The following is a 24,129-nucleotide window of genomic DNA, read 5'->3' on the forward strand; positions in this document are numbered from 1 at the left end:
AGAAATCCTCGACGGCAGACGCCCAGAAAAGAAGAGACTAAAAAAATTGCGCAGCGTCTGCCGGTCTGCCACTGGGTTTTGATATTCGACGGGCCCAAAAAATATCTGTGCGGGGGCTCGTGTCCCCAGGATACCTTGTGCGCGTGTTCGCCGGTGTGTGTGATTTTTTTCTTGGGCGAAGGAGTAGTCATGTCCAGTTCGGGTGATTTCGGCAACCCTCTGCGAAAGTTCAAGCTTGTGTTCCTGGGAGAACAGAGCGGTGAGTCGAACTTTTCCTGCCCCTTCCACGTAGGCCGGTCTGTGTCTGTGGTGGTGCGGGCGTGACGCGCGGTTCCGCATTCGCCTCTAGAATTGCGCGTCTCATGGGCGCCCAGTTTGATTTTGCTTCGTTTTAATACGGCGCCGCGGGCTCTTCCTCCGAGTGCCTCAGCCCAAAAAGCGAAAAGAATCTCGCTCCAGCTTCGTTGTTTCGCTTGGCCGCGAACAGGGTCCCGTTGCGGTATACAGGGCTAGGCCTATGCTGTCACTTTGAGGATTCGTTCCCTTGACGTTCCCAAAGATTAAAACTAGGCGTGTGTATTGGAACCGGCCTTTATTTTTCTCGCTAGGCATGTTACGACGTCTGTAAAGTGTGTAGTAAAATGTGTACCGAGTACCAAAATTGGCGTAGCAGCGGTGAAGGGTCCACGCCTCCGCGCTCTGTTTCGTACTGTTTTACCGATCGGTCCGCCGGCTCGAGCGCAATGCTCGAGCAAAATTCGATGGACATGACGACGTTGCGTTTCGCGTGAATTAGCGTAGCGCCTATCTGCCCAGGGCGCTGTCCGGTGACCGACTGGAATGCGGTCACTAGTTTTTTTTTTTTTTTTTTTCACTACATGAAGCCGCGCGCCTGTAGAACAGGTGCGACCGCATCTAGAGCACGGGTGCGCATCTGCAAGTTATAACTGTTGCTTACCCCTTTCCTTAAGGGCCGTCATAAAGCAAATCTTGCGCTTAGGGAAGCTGCACAGGCAAGTAGTTAACATAGCGACGTTAGCGTATTGGTAAAATACAGACGACGGCCGCGATAGATTTTACTTTCGTAGCGTCCGCTGGTCGCTGTAGACGGTTGGCTGCCGGGTAAGAAAAGAAGCGTGGGGGTAAGTGACCTCGGCAGGAGCTGGCTGTACGGGTATAGAGAGAGGGGAACAAGAATGGTTAGAACAAAAACGCACCAGCAAGAAAGGTGCGCGGATGAAAGCGACTAACCTAGTTTTCTTCTTACCGATCGTGTGAATGGAGTGCGTGCCGCGGTTCCAGGTCCATTGTGCGTTCCCGCGTGAAGGCGATTTGGGCGCATGATTAATATGCTGTCAGCTGGTTATGTTGTCTACAAGCCACCAATGCGGAAGTCGCCGGCCCAGGCCGCTGTGCACCGGGTTTCGGTTTCCGTTACTCTCCGCTGTTTATACATAGCAGAGTGAAGCCACAGTATTAATTACTTACGCCGAAGACATCTTCACACCGTAGGTCACAAATAGGACAGCACTTTTCGCACGCAAGGCTGCTTACCACACATAACCAACACATATAAATTGGTGCATAATGTTGAACTGACATCAGTTACTACGGCGATTTTGTTAAAGGGTGATTGGCAAGGTGGTTCACCGAGCCTCAGGCGAATGTGTTCGACAAGACGCATTTCATTGCGGCCTTGTTTTTTGTTTTGTTTTTTTCATACATCTGCGTTCTTATTTTGTAAAGCAATTTGCTCATTTAGGTCAGTCTTATCACTATTGTGCTTATCTGTTTTATGGTGCTTGTCTCACTGTCCAGGATGTGGCAGCACTGATATATCATAAGAAAGGCCAGAGTAAGTTGTTGGACCATATCAGGAACCTTGCCCTTGCTGGTATTTGGGCAGTATAGAAAACATTTTACTGATTCGCTGTAAAAAATGCACATGTTAGCATTCAGTATGCGTGTGCGTCTTATTTAGTACGAACAGTGTGGTGGCATTGTTTAAGTTACACCCAAATGTGTGTCTTTCATTTTGCTGCCACCCTAGCTGCAAGTGGTTGCAGAAGCAATGTCAATACACTACACCAGTGAGCAGCGACGTAGAAAGGAGTCAGAGCTACCAACCACAAGTTATCTGGTGCAAGTGTAGGTGATTTTACTCTTGCGAGAGAGGAAAATCTGGGTGTGCTCTGCACTCAAGTGTTCCCTTCAACAGGGCCTCGCTCTGTATATGTGTGCAAGTTTATCGCTTTCGCAAAGTAAAACTGTCATCATAATGTAACATCTCACTCAATTAGACTGCTGAGAACTTTGGTGAGACTTTTTGAAGTCTACGGATTCTTGTAGTACTGAAGTCAATGTTCTGTGTGCTTGATAGTATACATATGACTGTCAGGTGCTTTGAAGCTACTTCTCTTGGTGCACTTATTCATAGCGTACAACCTGTTGCAATAAAGTGAAAATGTTTCTTTTCTTTCAGTTGGGAAAACTTCTCTCATTACACGTTTCATGTATGACAGCTTTGATAACACATACCAGGTGTGTCCTATATTTCCCATCACTACATATGTGTGTGTGCTGAGAGAGAGAATGAACTTTATTGCTCACTTTATGGGCTAAGCTGAATGCTGAGTTGACAGAAGTTGGTGACTGCTTATGTCAGCATTTTTGTGAGCTGCAATGTAGTGTGTTCTGTGATAAGCCCGTCATGAATGGCCTTTTCTTTTCAACACCCTTTCGATATTGAAATGGTCTTTTGTGGCATGAAATGTACAACATTAAAAGTAGCATTGCATGTTTTCTAAGAACTACTTTGCTTTCACAAAAATTTTGTCACATGGAGTAATTGCATACAACACTGATGAGCTTTTGGAGAATGTGTAAAACTTGACCAGTGTGATGTTAAGTAACATTCTAAAAGTCTCTGCTCCAAGTGCTCGTCAAGCTTGAGTAATTATGTACATTTAGCAGCTGCCCATATAACTAGAATGATAGCTATCATGCTGTCATACATCAACAATAAAGTTCATGCAAATGTATCTGAATGTCAAGTGGTGTGAGTGTCTCAAATGGCTTCCTTTACTGTGTTGCATAGGTGCTGCAAAAAAAAAAAAAGACAAGAAAACAGTACAGAGTAGAAAGCAGGCAGTGAGGCACAGGTGTTTGCAGTGGCATACAGTGTTGTTGTTTGTGACTGACCTTTCCTCCCCGCAATGTTATCAGGCACTCTGCTTCTTACATTTGTGTTGTCTTGCTGTAACATAGTTAATGGGAGAAGGCTACTCAAATGCGTCACTCCAAGTATGAATCACATGTTAGCTATATTGTAGTTTCATTTAATAAGCTATTTCACAAACTTCATTTGTATAAAGCCTGAATGTGGGCACAAAACTTTTTTGTGTGTTATATTATCAATTGCCTGAAGGTTCTTCCTGAATATCTAAAGACAAATGTGCTCATGTATGCACTTTCTTTATATTTATTTTATTGCTGTGGCATATCCACTTATGAACTCCGTAGAGCTTATGCACTTAGCATGATATATTTAGTGCTTTGTGGCTGTACAGTATTTTTGCTTTCACAAAGCAGTCTTTTATTACTATTTTTTCTGGAAGGGTACACAATGATTGTTGAAATACACTTGCTAGTGCTAGAATGTGTGCAAACCCCATCATGGTCCATCTTTTTCGTCTTACTGAAAGTTGCAAAAACACACCTCTGAATTCATTACTAGTCATTACTAGTTGTGAATTAGATCTTAGTGACAGAGTTACAGAGCCACTTCCTGCAACTTTAACTTTGTAACTGTGATGTAGTTATCACAATGCACTTCACTGTGTAAATGTTGCTGACTCTTGTGTAACAAAGTGAATGAGAATTTTAGGTTGTCATACTGTCTGCCTGTGATGTACGATGGTCTGCCAATATTTTGATGCACTCTATCACACCTGATGATGATTTTGCCTGTTAAAATGCTGCTGAACATAGTAATCAAAGGCAGTGGTCTTGCGAAACCCATTCTCAGTTTTTTTGGCCCCCTTGAATTGTTTTCAATCCAGGTTTTAATAATCAAAATTCATATTAGATGTGTTGCAAATAATATAAATGTATGCATATACAGAAGGAGATCCGAATGTCTAATCACTGTTGGTGCCTCCTGTGCAAGTAAAATGGAAAGGATAAAAACAAAGCAAATAAAAAAAGGGTTACATTATATCAAAAGTACAAAAAATAAAGAAACCATAATAAACAGCATCAGTACACAGCAAATCAATAAGGTAAGACATGTTAATATTGACAGGCAAATACAATTATGATTTTAAAAAATAAAAGCAACTAGTTTTGTAAAGTCTCGTGCAGCACTGCTTTTTTATTATTATTTTCAGGCACCTTCAGCAGATACATTTTGCATAGCATGGCTGCAAAAATATGCCTCTTTATTTGCAGATGAAAAACTTGGAATCATTTCTATGTGGGCATTGTACAGCAGTTTGTCTTTGTTGTAATCACTGAGTTCTCTCCATTCTTCTCACAGGCCACAATAGGCATAGACTTTTTGTCCAAGACCATGTACCTAGAAGACCGCACAGTAAGTTTGCTACCTCATATTTTCATTTGTCGAACAATTACTTCAATGTCTTGCATTTGTCAACTTGCTCATGTGTCAAGGCGAGAGAAGCTGCATACCTAGGTTGTGATGCCCTTTATTAACTTATATTTGCATTTCCTGATGCGTGTTATATAATCCTTGACAAATAAAAACTACTGAAACTTATTTCGACAGTGTGAAAAGCTTTGAAAGAGTAAAAGAATCTGGATATAAAGTTTTCAATCCCACATTTTTCACCATATTTACCATTTTTAGTAAAGCATCAAACGCTGATTTAGAAGTACTAGGCTGGTTACCTTCACTCTTGTGGACTACTGTATCATAGAAGGTTGGCTTCTAGAGTGTGTCATTCCAATAAAAAAATGCTGCAATATGCCTTTGAAATAAATAGTTAAAAGCATACATAATTTATATGCTCGCTTTGCTAGAGCATTCTTCATTTTCATTTAATCGCATGTATTATTCTCATACTGTTCTGCAACAGTGGGAATCAATTGCAACAAAGAATTGAGGTATAGTAGGGTTGAAGAATGGTATGCGGAAGACAGATAATGTTCAATAGCCTGGCAAGGGAACAAGAATTCATGATCGCCAGTCAGCCTTTAAAGTCTGTGAAGAAGAAAGTTTATATAATGTCGGTTATTGAGAGAAGGAAATTTAAAGAATGAAAATGGGTTTCTGTGCATACGACAGGCATTATTAAATCCCGACTGGGAACCCGCAGTGGTTGCTTAGTGGCTATGGTGTTGGGCTGCTAAGCACGAGGTCACGGGATCGAATCCCGGTCACGACGGCTGCATTTCGATGCAGATAAAATGTGAAAACACCTGTGTACTTAGATTTAGGTGCACGTTAAAGAACTCCAGGTGTTCGAAATTTCCGGAGTCCCCCACTATGACGTGCCTCATAATCAGAAAGTGGTTTTGGCACTTAAAACCCCGTAATTATTTCCTTTCATGTGAATACTTGCCTTGCAGGTTCGTCTACAGCTGTGGGACACAGCAGGCCAGGAGAGATTTAGGAGCCTCATTCCAAGTTACATCAGAGATTCTACAGTTGCTGTAGTTGTTTACGACATAACCAGTGAGTTGTCGCCATGTTCTGCCCTTAAATTTTTCTTGGATAGAAATGTTTTAGTGCCATTAAGGTTTTTCCTGAATCAGCGTGAAGTGATCCTCCATGTAATTTGTGACACTTCCAAGTTTTGTTTTGTAAGGATTTAGGTTTTTGTGCACAAGGAGACCTTCAAACAGCGCAAGGGCTGACCATGTTGTGCATTTAAATTCATCTTGTATAATCTAGTGTGCATATTTGACATGTTATTTCAGTGCTCTCAGATGGTTGTGCAAAACAATTAGGCTGTATTGCGCAGACAAATGAATGTACATAGTAGCATTTTTCTAGCTTTGTTAACACTATAGCCCCTTGCTTAGTATCCCAGGAAAGCTTAGTTACTTATGGACCAATAATTAAATCTATGCACGGCACACTGCTAAAGACTTCCGTGTGCTATTTTCCTGATATCAGAGTTTCTGCAGGGGAAGTGGCCTTTTGATATTTTATGGATGCAGCACAAATAGAGAGCTTAGAAATAGTGGATTCAAAACTTGTGCCAAATCTGCCTTGTGTACAGGATAGCCGAAGCGAAGCTTGTTTGATTTTATTGATTGATCGATTGATTGATTGGTCAATCAATAGGTTGATCTTCACGCATGTGCAGTGCCACAGGCACTACATTTTGGGGTATACTTTGCCATTTACAACCACTGTTTCTACAACTTCCTGATTGCTCTTGCGCTACAACTTTAGCAGTAGCGTAGAAGCAAATAGACTTCGCAAAAAAAATTTTTATGTGGCAGTCGCCGTTCGGTTGGTAATACGCTGCTAAGCACGAGGTCGCAGAAAATCCTGGCCATTGCAGCTGCATTTCGGTTGGGGCGGCATGCAAAAGCACCCATCTCCTATGCATTGGGTACACATTAAAATACCCCAAGTGGTCAAAATTAATGTCTAGCCCTCAACTACAGCATGCAGCTGCGACTTTGGCACTTAAAACCCCAGAATTTAACTTTTTTTTAAATCACCGTTCAGTTTGTAGTGATGCATGAAGAGCACATCTGATATCCATCCAGTAATATGACAAGCATGCATCTTGATCCTTCATTTTTTTCTTGTGTGCTCTTCTCAATGTTCACGTTGAGTGTAGTTGTCAAAGATTCTTGGCTTCTTTGGTTTAAATAATCCATTTATCAACAGTCAGTAACAGTTGTATCTTATTTTAGATGCCAACTCATTTCATCAAACATCCAAGTGGATAGATGATGTGCGGACGGAAAGGGGGAATGACGTTATAATCATGCTTGTTGGCAACAAAACTGACCTCTCTGACAAGAGGTAAGTATGTGTTTGGGCTTGCGTTGGATGGTGCACAGTATGCGAGAACATAAGAAATTAAGTAAGAACCTTTTATTTCTGGTTTTATATATATTTTTTTTCAATTGAAGGATAGAAGGATGAGAAATTTGGTGCTTTATTCTAGGAGGAATAGTGTCTGTGGAGGGTGTTCTAAAGCTCAAGTGCTTAGGTTACTTTTGTAACAATGTGAAGAATCGACAGCAAAAGAATGCATATGTTATGAGAAATGGAGGACCTCATTTTCATAAACAAGTCATAAGGAACAAAGAAAACACTGTCAGCTCACAGTTGTCTTTGTACGTCAATTATTATATTTCACATGTAATAATACGTCTTCCATACGTAAGTCTTGCATTTTCCTATGTCCATACGAGGCCTGCCAGTCCTTAGTGGACACCTTGTGTGGGAGTATGTTATTTCTGTGTAACATATGGCTTTGTATGCTAGAATAGAGGGAGTGCATGCTGTAGCTTTGGTTTTGTTTTAATTATGTGGTTGTCACTAAACTACGTAATGGAGTCATCTGTCACCTAGTTAGCTTATTATCTCCTGATCAATCATAATTTACATCTGCTCTCTGAAATGTCCTACATTGCATGAAATTTGTAGTTTCTTTATGATTTCATATACTTTGTGGTCCTTTTCTAAGTTTCATGCTTAATCTCATAAAGTTGTCTCACAGACAAGCTTAGTGTAGTTGTTTGAAAAGTTTAGGTTTAAGTGTCCGGTAGGTGCACTTGCTAGGGCACTTTTCTCTAAGATTTCTTTTAATGTGCATTCTATATTTTACTTGCAGGCAGGTGACGACAGAGGAGGGTGAGAGGAAGGCAAAAGAGCTCAATGTTATGTTTATAGAAACCAGTGCGAAGTCTGGCTACAATGTCAAGCAGGTAGGTGAACTATGCCTTCTCGACAAGAGGAGATATGTGAAGTTCTTCAAGCACACTTCTGCACGCATTTAATTTATCGTACACAAGATATAAAATGCTCGTATTGCTTTTCATATCATGAGAAGCCAACAAACAAAGACACCAAGGACAACATAGGGAAAATTATTTGTACTTACTAATTGAATTAAAGAAATGATAAATTGATGGCAAAGAAAGTGGATGAAAAAACAACTTGCCGCAGCTGGAGAACGATCCCACGTCTTCGCATTACGAGTGCGATACTCGCGCTCATGCAGCATTGCACATGTAATGCGAAGACGTGGGATCGTTCCCCACCTGCGGCAAATTGTGCTATTGCTTTTCATGCACTGTCTGTGTGCAAAATTGTGCACACAGCACTTCAAGGGGATATGTCACTTAACCGAAACAATCATATGAAATGTCAGCACATGAATAAAAAGAAATGTTTTCTTTGTGTGGGTTAAGGCAGGACTTTCTTTGCAGTCTGTTTATGCCGTTAATTGGGAACTACAATAGCTGCACATTAATAAAAACACAACACAGTTGGCATTCTAACTGTTCTCAAGGGCTGCAATTAAAGTGCCTTCACTTGTGGATATCATTCATTTAACTCGCATATATATATATATACAGTGCGTGCCATTGTGAGTCATGCTGATGAGTAAACAGCAACAAAAAATTAAAAAATAAATGGTACATAGAGCTTCCGTGTTTCATTATATGTATTTCACAGAAAGCAAAAAGCGAACGATCTCAAATATCTCTGGCATGGGTAGTAACTTGATAGGTTACAGATTCTTAATAGCTTATGAACTTTCAAACATTGTAACACTATAAAGAAAAAAATATAGGCAACTTGTAAAATCCTCACTGCTTTCAGGAAGCATGCAATTTGCCATCAATTCACAAGTTGGATGGTGGAACTGCTGCATCTTAGATGCAGTAATAAATATCATTACTAGAGGAATTCAGGAAATCTTGCTTCTGATTGTGAATGTATTGTTTATACAGGTTTATGTGCATGTGTGCTGATTGGGGATAGGTACAGTATGGTCTACTCTTTAAGAGAACACTTCTTGAACATGTGAACTTTGGAGTTATTGTGTTTATTGTATACCAACTCCCCTCTATAATGCTTCAGCCCTCAGGGTAAGTAAATAAATAAACTTCATATGAAAAAAAGTGCTTGATATGACTCGATAAGTACACCTGCAATGGTAAAAAAGTTATTGCCAAGGCCCTTGTTCCTAAACCAAGCTACACCCGCCGTGGTTGCTCAGTGGCTATGGTGTTGGGCTGCTGAGCACGAGGTCGCGGGATCGAATCCCGGCCACGGCGGCCGCATTTCGATGGGGGCGAAATGCGAAAACACCCGTGTACTTAGATTTAGGTGCACGTTAAGAACCCCAGGTGGTCGAAATTTCCGGAGTCCCCCACTACGGCGTGCCTCATAATCGGAAAGTGGTTTTGGCACGTAAAACCCCATAATTAATTAAACCAAGCTACAATCAGTCTCGAAGTACTAATTTAATGTTCCTAACAGTGGACCTTATTTTACATATTTGAGGCCACAATTTTGTATTGTTTGTCCTTGCAGTGTTTTTTTTTTTTTTTTTTGTTATCCTGCAAATCAGTACTTCATAAAAGCACTGAACTGGGGCCTTAAATGTTTTACAACAATTTATTTATTATCTTTGAGGTGAGTGTTTAAAAATTGTTTAATAAAAGTTTTTAGCAAACATCCCTAAAATATTCCTTTACAGCTGGGTCCATACTGTGGTCATTTTATGATGTGGATCCCTTTAACGTACATTCCAATTTGAAAATTTACTTTTTCTAATTTTTTAATTCAGTGAAATGTCTCCAAGACAAATCAGTCTGTTTCTAGAAAATCTAGATCTGTTTTTTATTTTATTCGTGTCATGAATCATGGGAGAAATTTTGCTGCGACTTACGTCGCACATTATCACGGCATGACGGGCAATGCTGTGAAATCAAGCTGAATCCACCTCTCTGTCATGCAGCTCTTCAGACGTGTGGCAGCTGCCCTACCAGGAATGGAGAACACGGAGCGAACGAAAGAAGACAGTATCCTTTTAGCATTCTGGTTTTCATTTTTGACGAGTGGCTACTTTTTCTTGTGTACTTTCCCACTTTTTCTTAAAGGTGTCGTACCCTTCGGTCCACATTTCCTAGAAGGGTAGGGAAGGCAAGCAAGTGGTGGGCTGCGTAGCTTCGTTATTAATGGCCGGGACTACCTTATATGCTGGCACTTGGGCTTCTTGAGGGCTTGTTTTGACGTTTACTAAGGTTTAGCTCATTCCTTGTCTCACTTTCTTTTTTTGTTTTGCACGCCACCAAACACATTTCAGTGATATTTAGCGTGTCGTACCGTTTGGTATGATTTTATTGGGAGTCAAAAGGGGCACCACAATCGTAATGCGTGGAATTCATTCAAGTCACATTCACGTTAACCTCAAATAGCCACCCCGTTTCAATTTCTGGCACTTTTGATGTAACATTGCATCGCACTGTGCTTTTGCAGACTGTGTTTCTCCTTCTTTTGTACTAGACTATCTTCATTGCACAATTTTTGTGCCCATTGTCTACGAAAGATCTGGAGACAGGTGTCAATTCTGACCCACTGTGGGGGCTCAGTGGCTACTACATTTTGCCGCTAAGCATGAGGTCATGAGTTCTGTAGACATGTTCATAGGGGAGAATGAGAACCTCCTCTCTCTACTGTGGTGTTCAAGTACAGAGGCATGCATGGCAGCGTCTGCAATGCTTTCGCGCAGGGGCTCATGCACAAGTAGCACACCCCAGAGAGCATTATGACAACGCCCAGGGCCCTGCTTTCGTAGAAGTTGGGGGCTGAATTAAAAAAAAAAAAATGTTATTAGGTTTAGGTGAATCCTAGGCAGCCGAACTTAATCCAAAGCCCCCCCCACCCACCCCCCTACTGCGGTGTCACTTGTAACCCACCGCACAGTTTTAGGATGTTAAGCTTTGCAATTTGAGTTGGAACTTGTCAGTACTGCCGAGGATTTGGCTTCGAGAGTCAAGGTGGCATCCACATTTTCCCACTGTTTATACACCAGTGCCAGAACACATTTTTGGGACAGGTCAAGAAGGCAGTAGCATTTTCTTCCAGAAGGGTATTTCTTTCTTGGCATTAAGTTGGTACAAAATCGTAGGAGGAGGACACGTGACGCTGACTTGGCATTCTGAATGACCGAATGCCCGACGGCACACCATGGCAGCCGTCCTAAACATAGCTAGGTTGAGTGCAAGAACCTCCACATGAGGTTTCAGCACACTTTTTAGGAATACCCAAGAGGTCAGAAGTAATGTGTAGATCTTTACTGCATCTCTTATGTGCAGCTCGAATGTGGATTTGAAACCCCATCATTTATGTGAGAATGCACCTGTAAAGCTGTAACTGGGGCAGCTGCTTTCAGACATTGATATAGCTACATGGCCAGACCTAAACAAGTTAATCTAAGCAATTAAAATAATTAAGAAAATTAATCTAGACAGCTGTAAAAGTGGGGCCATCCAAGGACTCGAAACCAACTACTACAGCTGGCTAATTTTGGGCATATTTGCCGAGTGCCGGTGCTTGGTTGCAGCCTGTACCTGTTATGCCTCACGACGACCACAGTGTTACAGTGGCTCAAGTACATGCTACGGCACATTAACCTTAGTTTTTGATAACATGACAGATCAGAGCAGGAGAAGATTAGCATTGTCATCATGCTGACACCGAGGTTGTTTTTCAGGGTTGCCTATGTGGGCCCACAAACCATGGGCTGTTGAGCATTGTGTCCATAGCTCAAACTACGGCTTGAGAACTACGAATGAGTTAGGCAATAAATATGTAACAGTTGTGACTTCCTGTGATGGTGTTTCAGCTGGTATCAATGATATTACATTTGTCTGCAATGGAAATGTCATTCCATCAAATGCATCTTGCTCCTTGACATATTGCGACTGAATCGGTGAAAGCTAGAATAACATTGGTGGTGTGTGCTGTGCCTCCTGCTGTTACTTTAGTTATGTGGTAGCAACCTGTCCTTTTTCTTTCTCCTCTTATTTATGTACTTTTCATTTATGCTAAGTTAACAGTTCCCTCAACCCATCCATCCTTGTGCAGACAATTAGGTATACTATGTGCCAGGAGGTTTGCCACACAACAGCCATCCGTTTTATGCAGTGGCTGCTTCAAGCTACAGTCACGTGCAATGCCATTCAGCCCTGAATGTACTGCACAGTGTGAAATGAACATAGTGGTGGCATGCTGAAAGCACGTTGAATGTGTTTTCCACACAGTTTCCACTTCATCTTCGCATGATCTTTGCACGTGTTATCGCTTCTGAGTCATACACAGTGAATGGATGTTTTCTTCCCTATACCTGTGCAATTCTGTGCACTCATGTGCGAAAACTTCACCAGTCCTGTGTTGTAGCCACGTAGGGAGGTAAAGGAATGGTGCTGAACTGTGCTTTAATATAAAACTGCCATTGCTGCTATCCATTGCTGTGTGCCTTTGTCAAATTATTCTTTCAGCACTTGTAAACAGCTATGCATGAATGATCAGGTGAATAATTTCTGTGGCAGCATGTACCTGTAATCTCATATCCTCCCATCCTGTGAAATCACACAGGCCGCGCTTCGCAGCTATCAGTAATGCAATGAACTCTGAAATATCGGTCATGCACACAGACAAAGAAAACATTGATTCGTGTATTGAATCCTTAACAGCTGTTCTCTGTAAAGTTCAGCTTGTAGCATTTGCAGAGCTTTAGTCAGGCAGCCATGCTTATGTGACGAGGCTGTCACATGTTGCTCAGTCGTTGTGTGAACACTGGTGGCTTCATTACTTTAATTTTGGCCAAACTTTGGTGAGGCTTTTATATGTGATTACTAGCACACCTGTCAAGAGATTTATTTTTAGAAAGTAGACTGGCACCACTTTTCATTGCGCAAAAGGATGATGGGCTTTCATTGTCATGGGAATGCATGTGCAAGGTAGGGTGAGATTGCGGGTTCCTGTTTCGGTCATGATGACCACTTTCTGATGGGGGCAAAATGCAGAAGAGCTTGGTTAGTGACATTCTGAGACATGTTGAAAAAACCAAGGTGGTCAAAGCTAATTCACTCGCACTGATACCATAGTTAAACTGCCACTTTGGAGCACGTAACTACAGCAGTTATATTTGGTATTTAACTCCGCAAAGCCCAACGTATAAATTTTGATGCACTGAATTTGATGCCAGAAACTCGTACTGAAGTGCTGGAAGCCCAACGTAGAGCTCATACTGGCATTTTTAATATGCTTGAAGCAGTTTTCAGTTGTTTATAGTTAACCAAATGAATTACTAATTAATTACTTACCATACTAATCAATTTCAATCAATTATTATTTCACTGTTTTCTTAATGCCAATATACTTGCCTTGGCCAGAGATAAATGTGAACACGTGATATTAATTTTCTTTGATGTGAGATCGTCTTCAGACTTTGTGGGGTTAAGGTGTATTTGTCATATTTCTTTGGTGCACCATTATTGTCATTACAAGCCCTCACAGATAGACCCTAGTGTTGCAGCTCAATCTTTTATTTAGGTCCACATTAAAGAACACTAGTTGTCAAAATTAATGTGAAGCCCCCCATCACAGCATATGTGTGGCTTTGGGTCATTAAACCCCATATTTATAAGTGGAGCTTCTGGTGACATGAAAATGTCTGTTGATGGAAAGCAGAGGTAGACCAACCTGATATGAACCAGACCGACATGATGTGAACCATTCTGTTACGTTCTGGTATTACTATATGATCTTGTGTTTCGCTGATAAAATCAAAATTGTGACCACTTGTGGCTAATATGTAAATTGTTTTGCTAACTGTAACATTGCAGCCTCAGTAGACAACTGGAATTACACTTTGTCTATCCCCACAAACAGTATGCTGCCGATTCTGTGAACCTACGTTTTCTTGTCTGTCCTAAAACAGCCGGACCGTGCTGTTCATGTGCAGTTTGGTTCCCTCGATTGCATAGCTGTGGTCATAGAGAGAGAGAGAGCTCATAAGGGAAAGGCAAGGAGGTTGAGCCAGGCTGAGCCTGTTAGGCTACTGAAGTTCTGCACATTGTATTAGAGGCTGCAGCACTTTAGGAGACCTCCATGCAGTAGTATTTTTCAAAGAAGGAAAATAGTTGGAAAGGCTGTTGTGGCATGTACAGTGCAGTCTACTGAGGCAACAGGCAAACACTATGGCTGAGAGTTTGGTGAAAACACTCGAGCTACAAATTCTGGCATAACCTGCTTCAATGTGCCATGCAGGCACACAGAGAGGAGTTAGAAACGCCTACCACTGCTACGAAGTCTGGATGCTTCCAGAATAGTGGGAGAGTAATTCACATATGCATCTGGTTCGCCTGTTTCCTAAGACTGGGCTGCACTGTGTACTTGCCCACAAGATATTGCAGGGCATGCGAACTCGTGGCTGGGCTCCACGAAGCACCAGTGTGGCTGCCGTGCAGTGCCGTGCAAAGCAAACCTGCGTAGGCGCAGTGATGCCTAGAGGCGTGGCTTCGTTTCGCCTGCTACAATATTTGGGCACACCAACAGAAATGTTTGCTGGAGCCGATGATGCGATGATGCCGATTACCATCTGTTGGTACACGGCATACAAACGTAGTGCTGTCTTTCCACAACAGCAGTGTACTGCTGAAAGCAGACATTCCTCATTACAAGACAGATGCAGGCTTGGCAGGCCCAAACAATGTAGTACATGACACGAAGCCCTGCCTTTAGGCATCACTGTGCCTGCAAAAATTTGCTGCATTGCACAGCCACAGCAGCTGCATTGGCACTCTGTGGAGTGCTGCCATGCATTTTATTTGCATGCCTTGCAATAGTTTATGGGTGGCTGCACTTTGTCATTGCCTTGTCATGTTACACCATCATCTTGCCTGTCTCTTCTTTGCCACCTTGCTTCAGTGAGGTGTGCTTGTGATGGAATGCTGACACTGCTTTGCTAATGGCACTGCCACCTACAGCAATTGTGTTCTGCAAGCACGTCTGAGGCACATAACATGTTGTCAGTGGCTTAGCACAGTTTCACAGCTGCATTCTTACTTGTACTGTTGGCTTAGGGTCTTGCAAAAAGTGAGATCATCAGGCTGTTTTCTGTTTGCTGTAGTGCCCTTCTTCTTTGTGGTTATCTTGCAGTTGACTATATGTTGTTTTTTTCTCCCCTTTTTTCACAAAGTGTCTGAATCTTGTGCAGCATGTGTTGCCTATCTTTCTGTTCCTTTTTGGCTACTCATTCTGGTGTGTGCTGTTTTCTTGCTCATTGTCGCTATGGTTAGTTTAGTAGGGCTGTGCGAATATTTAATACTTGAAGTAAATTTCGTTAGCCATTGTTTGACTCTGGTTTCAAAACTGCAGCTTGATCAGGTTGGAATGTAGTAAAACGCCCACACTACAGTGGTTTTATTGAAGACTGAAAGACAGGAGACGGCCAAAATTGCTCAGAAGCCACTAAAACTATGATGCTCCTTGTGCCCTAGATGTAACCCTTGGGACATTAAATCTTATCAGTTCATCAGTCATCTCTGGTCTCAACAAATATAGGTGCACATACATGGTCTTACACATAATAATTAGATTCTGTAGTGTAAGGATAAGTGTTGACCGTTGAACAAGAAAACAATGATACATGATCCCTTAATGCCTGTTACTCTAGTCAGTGTAAGGCACAGGTGCACTGTGCATCTTCATTCTGGCTGCCCTGTGTCACTTTAGCAGTACGTGAATAGGCACACAATTGCTTGCCTTGGGAGTGCGTACAAGCACTGTTTGGTACATTCTGTTTGCACTCAAATTTATAGCTAGAATGGTCAGTTCACCTTTGATTCGCACATCCCTATTAGCTGATTGCTACTGTTCCTGCATGCAGCATGGTGTGCATCTCACTTTTTTTTTTTATTTTGGTTTGTCATGTTTGTTTTCGTTGGTCTCCTTGACTCAAAGCCCCTTCCCCTTCCCATCCTCTGTTTCCCTCTTCACCACCAGTTGTGGACGTCGATCTCAAAGATGGCCCCACGGAAACGCCGCGTCCCGAAGGCGGTTGTGCCTGCTAAGGCCGGGCCTGCACGGAAAAAAAAGAGAGAACGAAAAAAAAAAAAAAAGCAGCCACGCCACACCCGCTGCTCTGCTGTGCTGCACTTAACCCGTCCACCACTACCGCCATAACGTGATGCGCATCGTTAAACACATGACACACAGACACGCAGTTTATCTCTGGCATTTGTATGGCAGACAGCATGTATTCATGCATACGATCAACATCCAGTAGGCAGGAGCAACTGCTGATCTTCAAGTGCTACCAAGTGCGTTAAACAGAGACGAAAAATGGGAATACAGGTGCCGCAGGTGGTACTGATGCAGCGATCTTTCTTTTTTTTTTGTCATACTCTTGGCAAGTTGGCTGTAATGTGTGCTCTGTGTCTTGCGGTGGTTTAAGCTGCAGGCATTGAAAGTGCATGCATGTGACGTCAGTGCACACGAGTTAGCATCTGCTGTAGAGAGGCGAGAAACACGCAGGGGCTTTTGTAATTGTTAGCTATTTGGGTGCGCTTTTCTACATCTACACTTTTATTTAAGCCTTTCTCAAATCCGCTCTGCATTTGCAGGAGCAGCCATTGTTCACTTTTCTTTTCTTTAAATTCTAACAGGCACTTGCGTGCTTGAAGTTTGTCGTACTTTCTACGAGTTGTTTGTCCTCATTGATCTGCATTAGTTTGTCATTCTGTGTCCCTGTTTGTTCTCGTTTTGTAGAATATAAATTTTTTTCATACTTTGCATTCTTGTCTGTGTAAAATGTAAAATTGCTTTCTTCCAAGCTGTTTACTGGCAGCTTTTGTTTTTAGAGAAAAGTCAAGTTCCTGAGCACATATTTGAGGCAGAGGCAATGTTAACACCTACCATTTGAACACAGCGTTGGAATCCAAGTCTAACTGCAAGTTGCACAAAGCTGAATAGTGTTGATGCACCTAGGTGCGAGCCATGATTGCACAAAACAGTGGTACACAATGAGGGCTCATTATGCTAATGTATAGATAACGTTGACGACCATTTAACTGGACAGATGTGCAAGTAACACTGATTGCTGACGTAATCTCTCTCACGCTTGCAGACTGCTGGTACAGATTTGTCCATTTTCCACTGTGCAGTTCTCTGCCCAAGTTTACGTTGTAGAAATGACTGCAAGCACCAGAGTTTTGTTCATTGCACATTTTTCGCAAAAGCTTAGTCTCAGATTGCATCTGCGAGTGCACTTTGGCCACCAATATGTGTACCCTGGTTAGATTGCAATGCAGTATTTCACCTTGTACTGGAGTTGTTTTAAAAAAGATATTTGCATGACCATAGCTACCATGCTTAAACCTTGTAGCACTTCCTGTAATTCAAATTTCAGGCAATACCAAGCCACATAATTCATTGACCGATTGTGTCTCTTGCATGTTCTGCACAAGTGAAGCTTGGCCTCCCTTGCACATTGGGACTAAATTTAGATAGTTTTTGGTCATCATAAATTAAGAAAACATCAAGATGGCAGTGGTACTGCCTTGCACCAACTTGTTGCTCGCCTTGGAGCTGTTTCCACTCGGGACGAATCATATTCTGCAAAGTTGAAGGGGAGGAAAAGCTCTTGCATTGAGTTTGCACGCATGGCCACTGCAGTTCTATTTATTGCAATGTTCCCATTGCTTTTGCAGCAGTCAGCCAAGGTTTATAGACTGGAGAGTAGTTCCACCTTGAAAACATTTTAAGAAATATCAAGCTTGCATTGTGCCTCATTCTCCTAAATCTACAAGGTAGGCAGAAATGAGACAATTGGAAGATCTGATTGTACTTTGACAGTGCTGTGTGGCACTGAACTTTTGCTGCGCATCAGTCTTCTAGTTTTGCTACCAGCTCTTGTATGACTGAATGATACATATGCCCTCCCACAGCAGTTTTTCAAGAGTCATGGAAGAGCCGAATGTCTTCACGACCCAGGTGCACAGCCGAAAGGCAGCAGTTGATCATGCACACATGTGCGTAGTGTACTTATACCACGTGTAAGTGCCAGGACGTTTAGGTATTTCATAGCTGCCACATTTGGAAAAGTTGGACTGCAGACATGCGAACCTGCATTTCACAAACTGTTAAAGGTGGAAACGTCATGGAGCACTTAAAAGTAAAATGCAGAAAAGCAAAGTACCTTTTGCTTCATTTTTCTGAAAAAGTATGGCTGGCCTGTGTGACATTGCAAGCTGGTGTTTGCTTGTCAAGTTAATAACGCAGCCTTGGAGAATGGAGAAACTATTCCCTGCACTATGCCATGGACTTTGAATGTAAATGGTGTGGTGACTTTTTTTTTTTTTTCCACCTACCATCACTCAAAGAAACTGAAGAAAATGAAGTGTGTGTGTGTGTTTGTGTGTGGCAGTCACCTTAACTCGTCATCCCTCCACCAGCTGTTCCGCTGAAGCCCCAAGAACCGCCAAAGGTGATGAAGGACGAAGAAGGCAGCTGCATCTGCTAGAAAATGAGACATAGGCTTTGTCCAAGAAGCTGCAGCCGTTGCTTTATTTCCACACCCTGTTGCTCCCCACCGCTGCCATAGCTGCTGCTGCTGCTGCACGTGCAGACAGAGCTTTTTACGTTCCTTAGGAAATCGAGCTTGCAGCAGAGGTGCACGATTCAGGGTGAGAAGAGTTGTTTTTGGGGAGACAAATGAGAGCTGCTAAGTATCCTGTGGCTTCTGAAGTTTGCAGACCAAGTAAGATGGCTTGCACTGCAAGTTGTAAGGAGTACTGACATGAACTAGCAGTGGAAGATCCACTGGCAAGTGCCAAAGCACCTGAGGTAATTTATTATATAATACTTGTTTCTACGAATTTGCTTTGGTTTTGGTACCAAGGAGGTATATACACAGGCTCGCTTTGTGCAATTGCTTTGGCTGCCACATGCAACTGCAGTCCACAAGGCAACATCACCATACCCAGCCTTTCCATCTCTGTAAACCGGAAAATTTTCCTCTGTGTCATGATAACTTTAGGGAACGTTAGCTGGTCTGTCAACATAGCGCTTGGAAAGCCACACGGCAGCAACAATGCTGGTAGCGACATCTTGTGGCCCATAGTTTAACTGGAGAACACACAAAGGTAGTACTGCTGTGACCTATGTTCCTACTTAACTGCTGGCGGAAATCATTAGTAGTGACATAATCATGAACATGCAGTCCTCTTGTGATTTTTCATGTAAATATTTTTCAAATGCATTGTAGTGGGACAGTGTGTCACCAGGTGTCACTACCGGTTTTGCTACCTTAAAGCCCCTTAAACTTCGTAAAGTAGTGCCACGCTTTGAAGAGTGCCACCTCCTCCTCGCACGCGCTGGCCGAGGTCGACGCATCGTCGCTATTGACCTAATAGCATCACTTGGGCCCTCGTGCCGTGCATCGGTGCCATTTTTGCACGGAGTGGCGAAGAGCACATGTTGGCGCCGTTGCTACGCTCGAGCAGTGTAGGCGGCGCCACGGTCGAGGAGAGTGTCGCTACTTTACGAAGTTTAAGGGGCTTTATGCTACCTGGCTTGTGTAATCCATAAACAGTGAGTAGTTTAATGGACAAGCTGAAATTCTAATGACATCTAGCAGTTCGAGACAACTTTATGAAGTTAAATTAAGCTTTTTGCAACCTTCAAGTACTTGCTAAGTGTGATCCTCTTGCATGACAAGAAGCACGTGCTAGAGTCTCTAACTTTGAAAGTACATGTCAGTACTCCTTTAAAATTGGCTTAATACATTTGCAGTGTTGTGTGGTGAAACACATTTTTTTCTCACTAAGTGTGCATTCAGCAGCTCTTTCTGCTGCCACTGAACAGATTGCATTGCTTTTGCTATAAGTCTAAGGCAAGCTCACAATTTGAATGCACGAGTTTGCTTTGCTTGTGCATCAAAGTCTGATAAGAGCAGTTACATGGACTGCACTGTTGAGTAGCCATTGCAGACTTTCATAGCTGTGAGCAATAGAGGCTTGTATGTTGCAAACTGCTTAAAATGATGGTGGAACAACAGTTTAATGAAAATTGTTTCATTCAGCTTTTGCACTAGTGTACTGAACGCTTGGGACAGGTTTTTCCTTGTCACTTCGTTGAGCAACGTGCAAGCAGCAGTGTTGATGATGGGGCGGGTGCACTTTCACATTTTCAGCAGTTGTTCTTCAAAAATCATGCATGTCCATGTGCAATTAAGTTGGGGCAACTAGAGAAAAATATTCACTGCCGAGTAAAAGGACTTTGTGTGTGTTAAATGCACGGACAAGCAAGTTGTTGCCTCGGTCTGTGCTGGTCAGCGTTAAGGATTGGAAACTTAAAACTGTATCTCAAGCATTGCTTTACCATAATGTGAGAGAGGGAAGACACATCCAAGCGCATTTAACTTTAAAGGGAACTCAAAACACGTTTTCATCAATATTGAACATGCACTTTAGTGAGTGCACTGCTTTCCAAACAGTATACTACTCCTGCAAAAATGTTCGGAAGCGACCCAATTGCAAACGTAGATATAAAGAGCGTAATGCTTACTTACCCTGTTCCTTAACACATTTCGTCTTGGCTGGTGTGGCGCTGATAGTGGTGATGTTCCTATTGCTCCTTCTTTCGGCAGTGCATTTATGATAACCCTTAAAGGCTAGCGTCTGACCAAAGGCCCCAAGATTGACAAAGAAGCGGTGACAGGATGGGTTAACAGTAGCTGCTTCCCCATTCACAAGAAGATTGGAGGGCTGTACACAAATGTGCCAGCTTTTGTTGAGGAGTAACTCATGATCCACCTAAGAGCTGTTGCACAGGTGTACGACGTCATGGGGGGCTATATGGGTTTCCCTTGAGCCACAGGACAGAGAGCGAGGGAGCTATTTTTTACAAGAGATTGTGGGCTCTCTACTGCATGCAGCAAATTATTTGCTCACATGTTCATGGCAGCATTGGCTACAGTTTGGAAACGTTTTCTTGCCGTGTTCAAAAAGTGTTGCAATGCCCCTTTAAATGCTGGAATGTGCCATATCGCACTTTCCTGCGGCAACAAATGCTAGGTGTTCTTCCGCAAGAAGCCTGGCGTACTTCTAACTGGTGATGGTCACTTGCATGGTCTGTGAACTTCTGCCACTCGGCGTACATTCCTTGCGATAAGTTCCCACCCCCCTCCTTTCTTGTTCTGAATTGTTATGGTGCAGTTTCTACTTTGAATTGCTGCAGCATGTTTTTGTCCAGTATCTGTTCCCAGGAATGCAAGAGCGGCTTTGCCTAGGAATGGAAATCCTTTCTAGTCCGACATCTTTTATAAAAGTCTGAAAGATTTTACATGTTTATAAACACAGTGTGGAAGGGTAGGAAAGTGGTCAACAATCAACATGTGATGACGCTCATACTGCTGTACGCAGTTGTCTTTATGGTGAGAATTTCTTCCCCTTCTCATTTGATGGCTGTTCTTGTTAAAAGTAGGCACAGCTTGAATTCCTCATGGCACTTGTGATTTCTGTGTAGGTAAAATAATATAATGGGGTGCCATGGAACTGGCTGTCTGCATGTTAACAGAGCATTTGTCAGAGCAGCTTCAACTTTGAGAAGGTCTGCAAGCTAATTTAGCTTGAATGGCAAGGACTTTGAAAGATCAGTACTTGAAAATTCTTGTAGAGCACAACTTTTCATTCATGAGGTGCTGCTGTCTGGGAAATGCTGTCGTAGGCTAGTAATCCGAGTATTCTTGTACTGTTTATGCAGTTACAACTACACTGGATTATCTGTTTGAAGCTAGGGACACCTGTACAGCTGCCTTGTTTTATACAGGTTGGCCGTAACACTGCACTGGGCAGCTCAATTGGAAAGCCTCTGCAATAATGACCCAAGATGTCAACGCCGTAGCTGTTAAAAGCTATCTACTGAAGGCAGCAGCTGTTTGATAAAATAACCTTTCCTTAGTCAAACAGAACAGACTGAAACGAATTTTACTTTTTAGCCGAAATGCAGCCCAACGGGTTACTTACACCTCAAAAAGATAGATTTCACTCTCTTTAGGAGTGTATGGAATGCTATAGAACACAAAAAGCACCTTGCGCAATTCCTGTTTGGTAGAGTACCAAGCACATGCATTTAAAAAATGGACATGGGAATGAGTCATGTGCAATAAAATTGTACCCTAGCAAGTGTTAAATTATTCACTGGATTTAGCATAAATTCTTTAATGGTGCTATTTCCAACGTAGGTTAATCATTTCCTTGCAGCAGGCGGTCAATGAAGAATGCTAAAGTCTACTTCAGGCCCCTTGTGTTTGGGCTTTGTTTGTCGAGCATATTATTTATTTCGATGTTATCAACTTATTTACCTTTCTATGCTTTCTACTCATATGCGCTAAGTATGTCTGAGAACAAGGGACTCATTTTACCATGAGGAGCCGCAGCTCTCTACATGCACAAGAATGACAGTGAATGGTGCAAGGCTACTTATTATGGTTTGGAGGAGTTCTTTCCAACAAGAATTTCTTTTTTCAAATAAATGTGGCCATGAAGGCTTTGCAGAGCAATTGGCTGCCATTGCACATGTGTTGTGTGTGTTTTCAAGCACTAAGGTGCATTTCGTGGTGTGTATTTTCTGCCTTTTCAGATTACTAATCTTAACATTGTTGCACTTCTCATCACAGAGTTAATGCTTCTGCTGAAGCAGCGTGCTACACAGTACTGAACATGGTTATAAACATGTGCCACAGACACCTGTTGTATCACTTAGCAGTCCGTGTGAAGGTCTTTCTTTTAAAAAAAAAAAAATTGGCTATGTATTCATTTTTGTGTGCCATATAACACTTTAATACCCCCCGACTACTTCGTTAAAATTTGGTAAATTTAAACCTGTTCAATATAGTTATTTTTTTCCCCAGTTTTGAGATAGCCAAGCATGCTCAATTGAAACTGCTCAGTACAGTCTGCATGACCCTGTGGTAATATGGAGGAACTTGTACATTTTTGCCACCTCATATCGCATGCGCCAATTTATGAAAAAAAGAATTCACACACAGCAAAATGCACTATGGCACTAACTTAAAGAACTACGAAAATTTTAAAATTCAAACGACCTATGATAATCTTTAACCTCGAATAATATATGCCACATGGTGCTGTTTTCTATTCTTAGTTGTCAACCTTGGAAACACCTTTTATCCCATGATATGTGGCGCAATGGGCAATAACTCGCCTATTCATAAGACCTCAACTCGAACCACTTTGACTCTATCTAGTGCAAGGCAGCATCACCTCAGTTGAAGTGGTTGCTGAACTACAAATCAGTTTGATGCTTGATAAACTTGTCTCCATTTATAATAAGCATTTGGACACCTGGTTATGAGTTCTTACCTGAGGAATCGTTGAGGTGCAGTAACTGCTTTAGTTTAAGGGCAGCACCGCCCTCTGCTCGATGAAGTAGAGAAAAAAGTCAATGCCCAAATGTGAATGCAGAGGCAAGACCATTTAAATTTTGCAAAATTGTACTACAAACTTGAAGACTTCCAACGGTGAATGTAAAGGTTTTGTGTCTGTTTACGTTCATGTAATTGACAAAGAGATTAGCATTTATACCGAACATAATTTAAATCAATGGATGAAACAGCAGATAACTAAGAAAAATGGAACTCTATGGTAATGCTTTGATAGTGTGTAGGTATTCATATGACCACACATTGACAGCCTGCTTATGGACAAATGCACTTCCTTTTCTTGAAAAACATGGCCATTTCAGCCTTTTGTGGTCAGTTACTGCAGTTTTGCAACATACGCAGTTATATGCAGTTGTAAGCTTATGCAAGGGATTGCTTGATTCCTATATGTGCAGCTGGTGAAGAAAGAAATGTGAAAGTGAATTAACACACTCAAACGGCTAATGCTGCATCCATTCATGTGCTATTGTTCGACAAGCTAGCATGCATGTGAGATGCCACACTCTCTAAAGAACATGGAATGAAAGAAAGTTCGAAATAGGATATATTGTGCTTAGGACCTTCTGTTAGCTCATTTGCTTGCACATAATGGTGCAAATACTCTGGCATTCTAACTACATAAAAGACCTACGAGTGCGCCCCCTGCTTG

The 24,129-nt window shown here is 42.1% G+C and overlaps 1 protein-coding gene across 3 annotated transcripts; it reads left to right on the forward strand.

Annotated features, from left to right (window-relative positions):
• The first annotated feature begins 12 nt into the window (after positions 1-12).
• On the forward strand, positions 13-22,592 carry Rab6 (RAS oncogene family member Rab6). Of its 3 annotated transcripts, XR_012826055.1 has the most exons (9): positions 27-259; positions 2,483-2,541; positions 4,538-4,591; positions 5,590-5,695; positions 6,895-7,006; positions 7,824-7,917; positions 9,963-10,026; positions 18,469-18,699; positions 21,845-22,592. XR_012826055.1 is itself a non-coding variant. In XM_075681438.1 (8 exons), the coding sequence occupies exons 1-8, from the start codon at positions 190-192 to the stop codon at positions 16,084-16,086; spliced, it is 627 nt and encodes a 208-aa protein (XP_075537553.1). In that variant the 5' UTR covers positions 13-189; the 3' UTR covers positions 16,087-16,802. The 3 variants fall into 3 exon arrangements, 2 of the variants coding, with proteins under 2 accessions (XP_075537553.1, XP_075537552.1); XM_075681438.1 differs by lacking the exons at positions 18,469-18,699; positions 21,845-22,592 and adding an exon at positions 16,019-16,802 and having other exon boundaries at positions 13-259; XM_075681437.1 differs by having other exon boundaries at positions 18,469-22,592.
• The last annotated feature ends 1,537 nt before the right edge of the window (positions 22,593-24,129 follow it).

This window comes from Dermacentor variabilis, chromosome 2 (genome assembly GCF_050947875.1).
Source record: "Dermacentor variabilis isolate Ectoservices chromosome 2, ASM5094787v1, whole genome shotgun sequence".
NCBI classification, from domain to species: Eukaryota; Metazoa; Arthropoda; class Arachnida; order Ixodida; family Ixodidae; genus Dermacentor; species Dermacentor variabilis.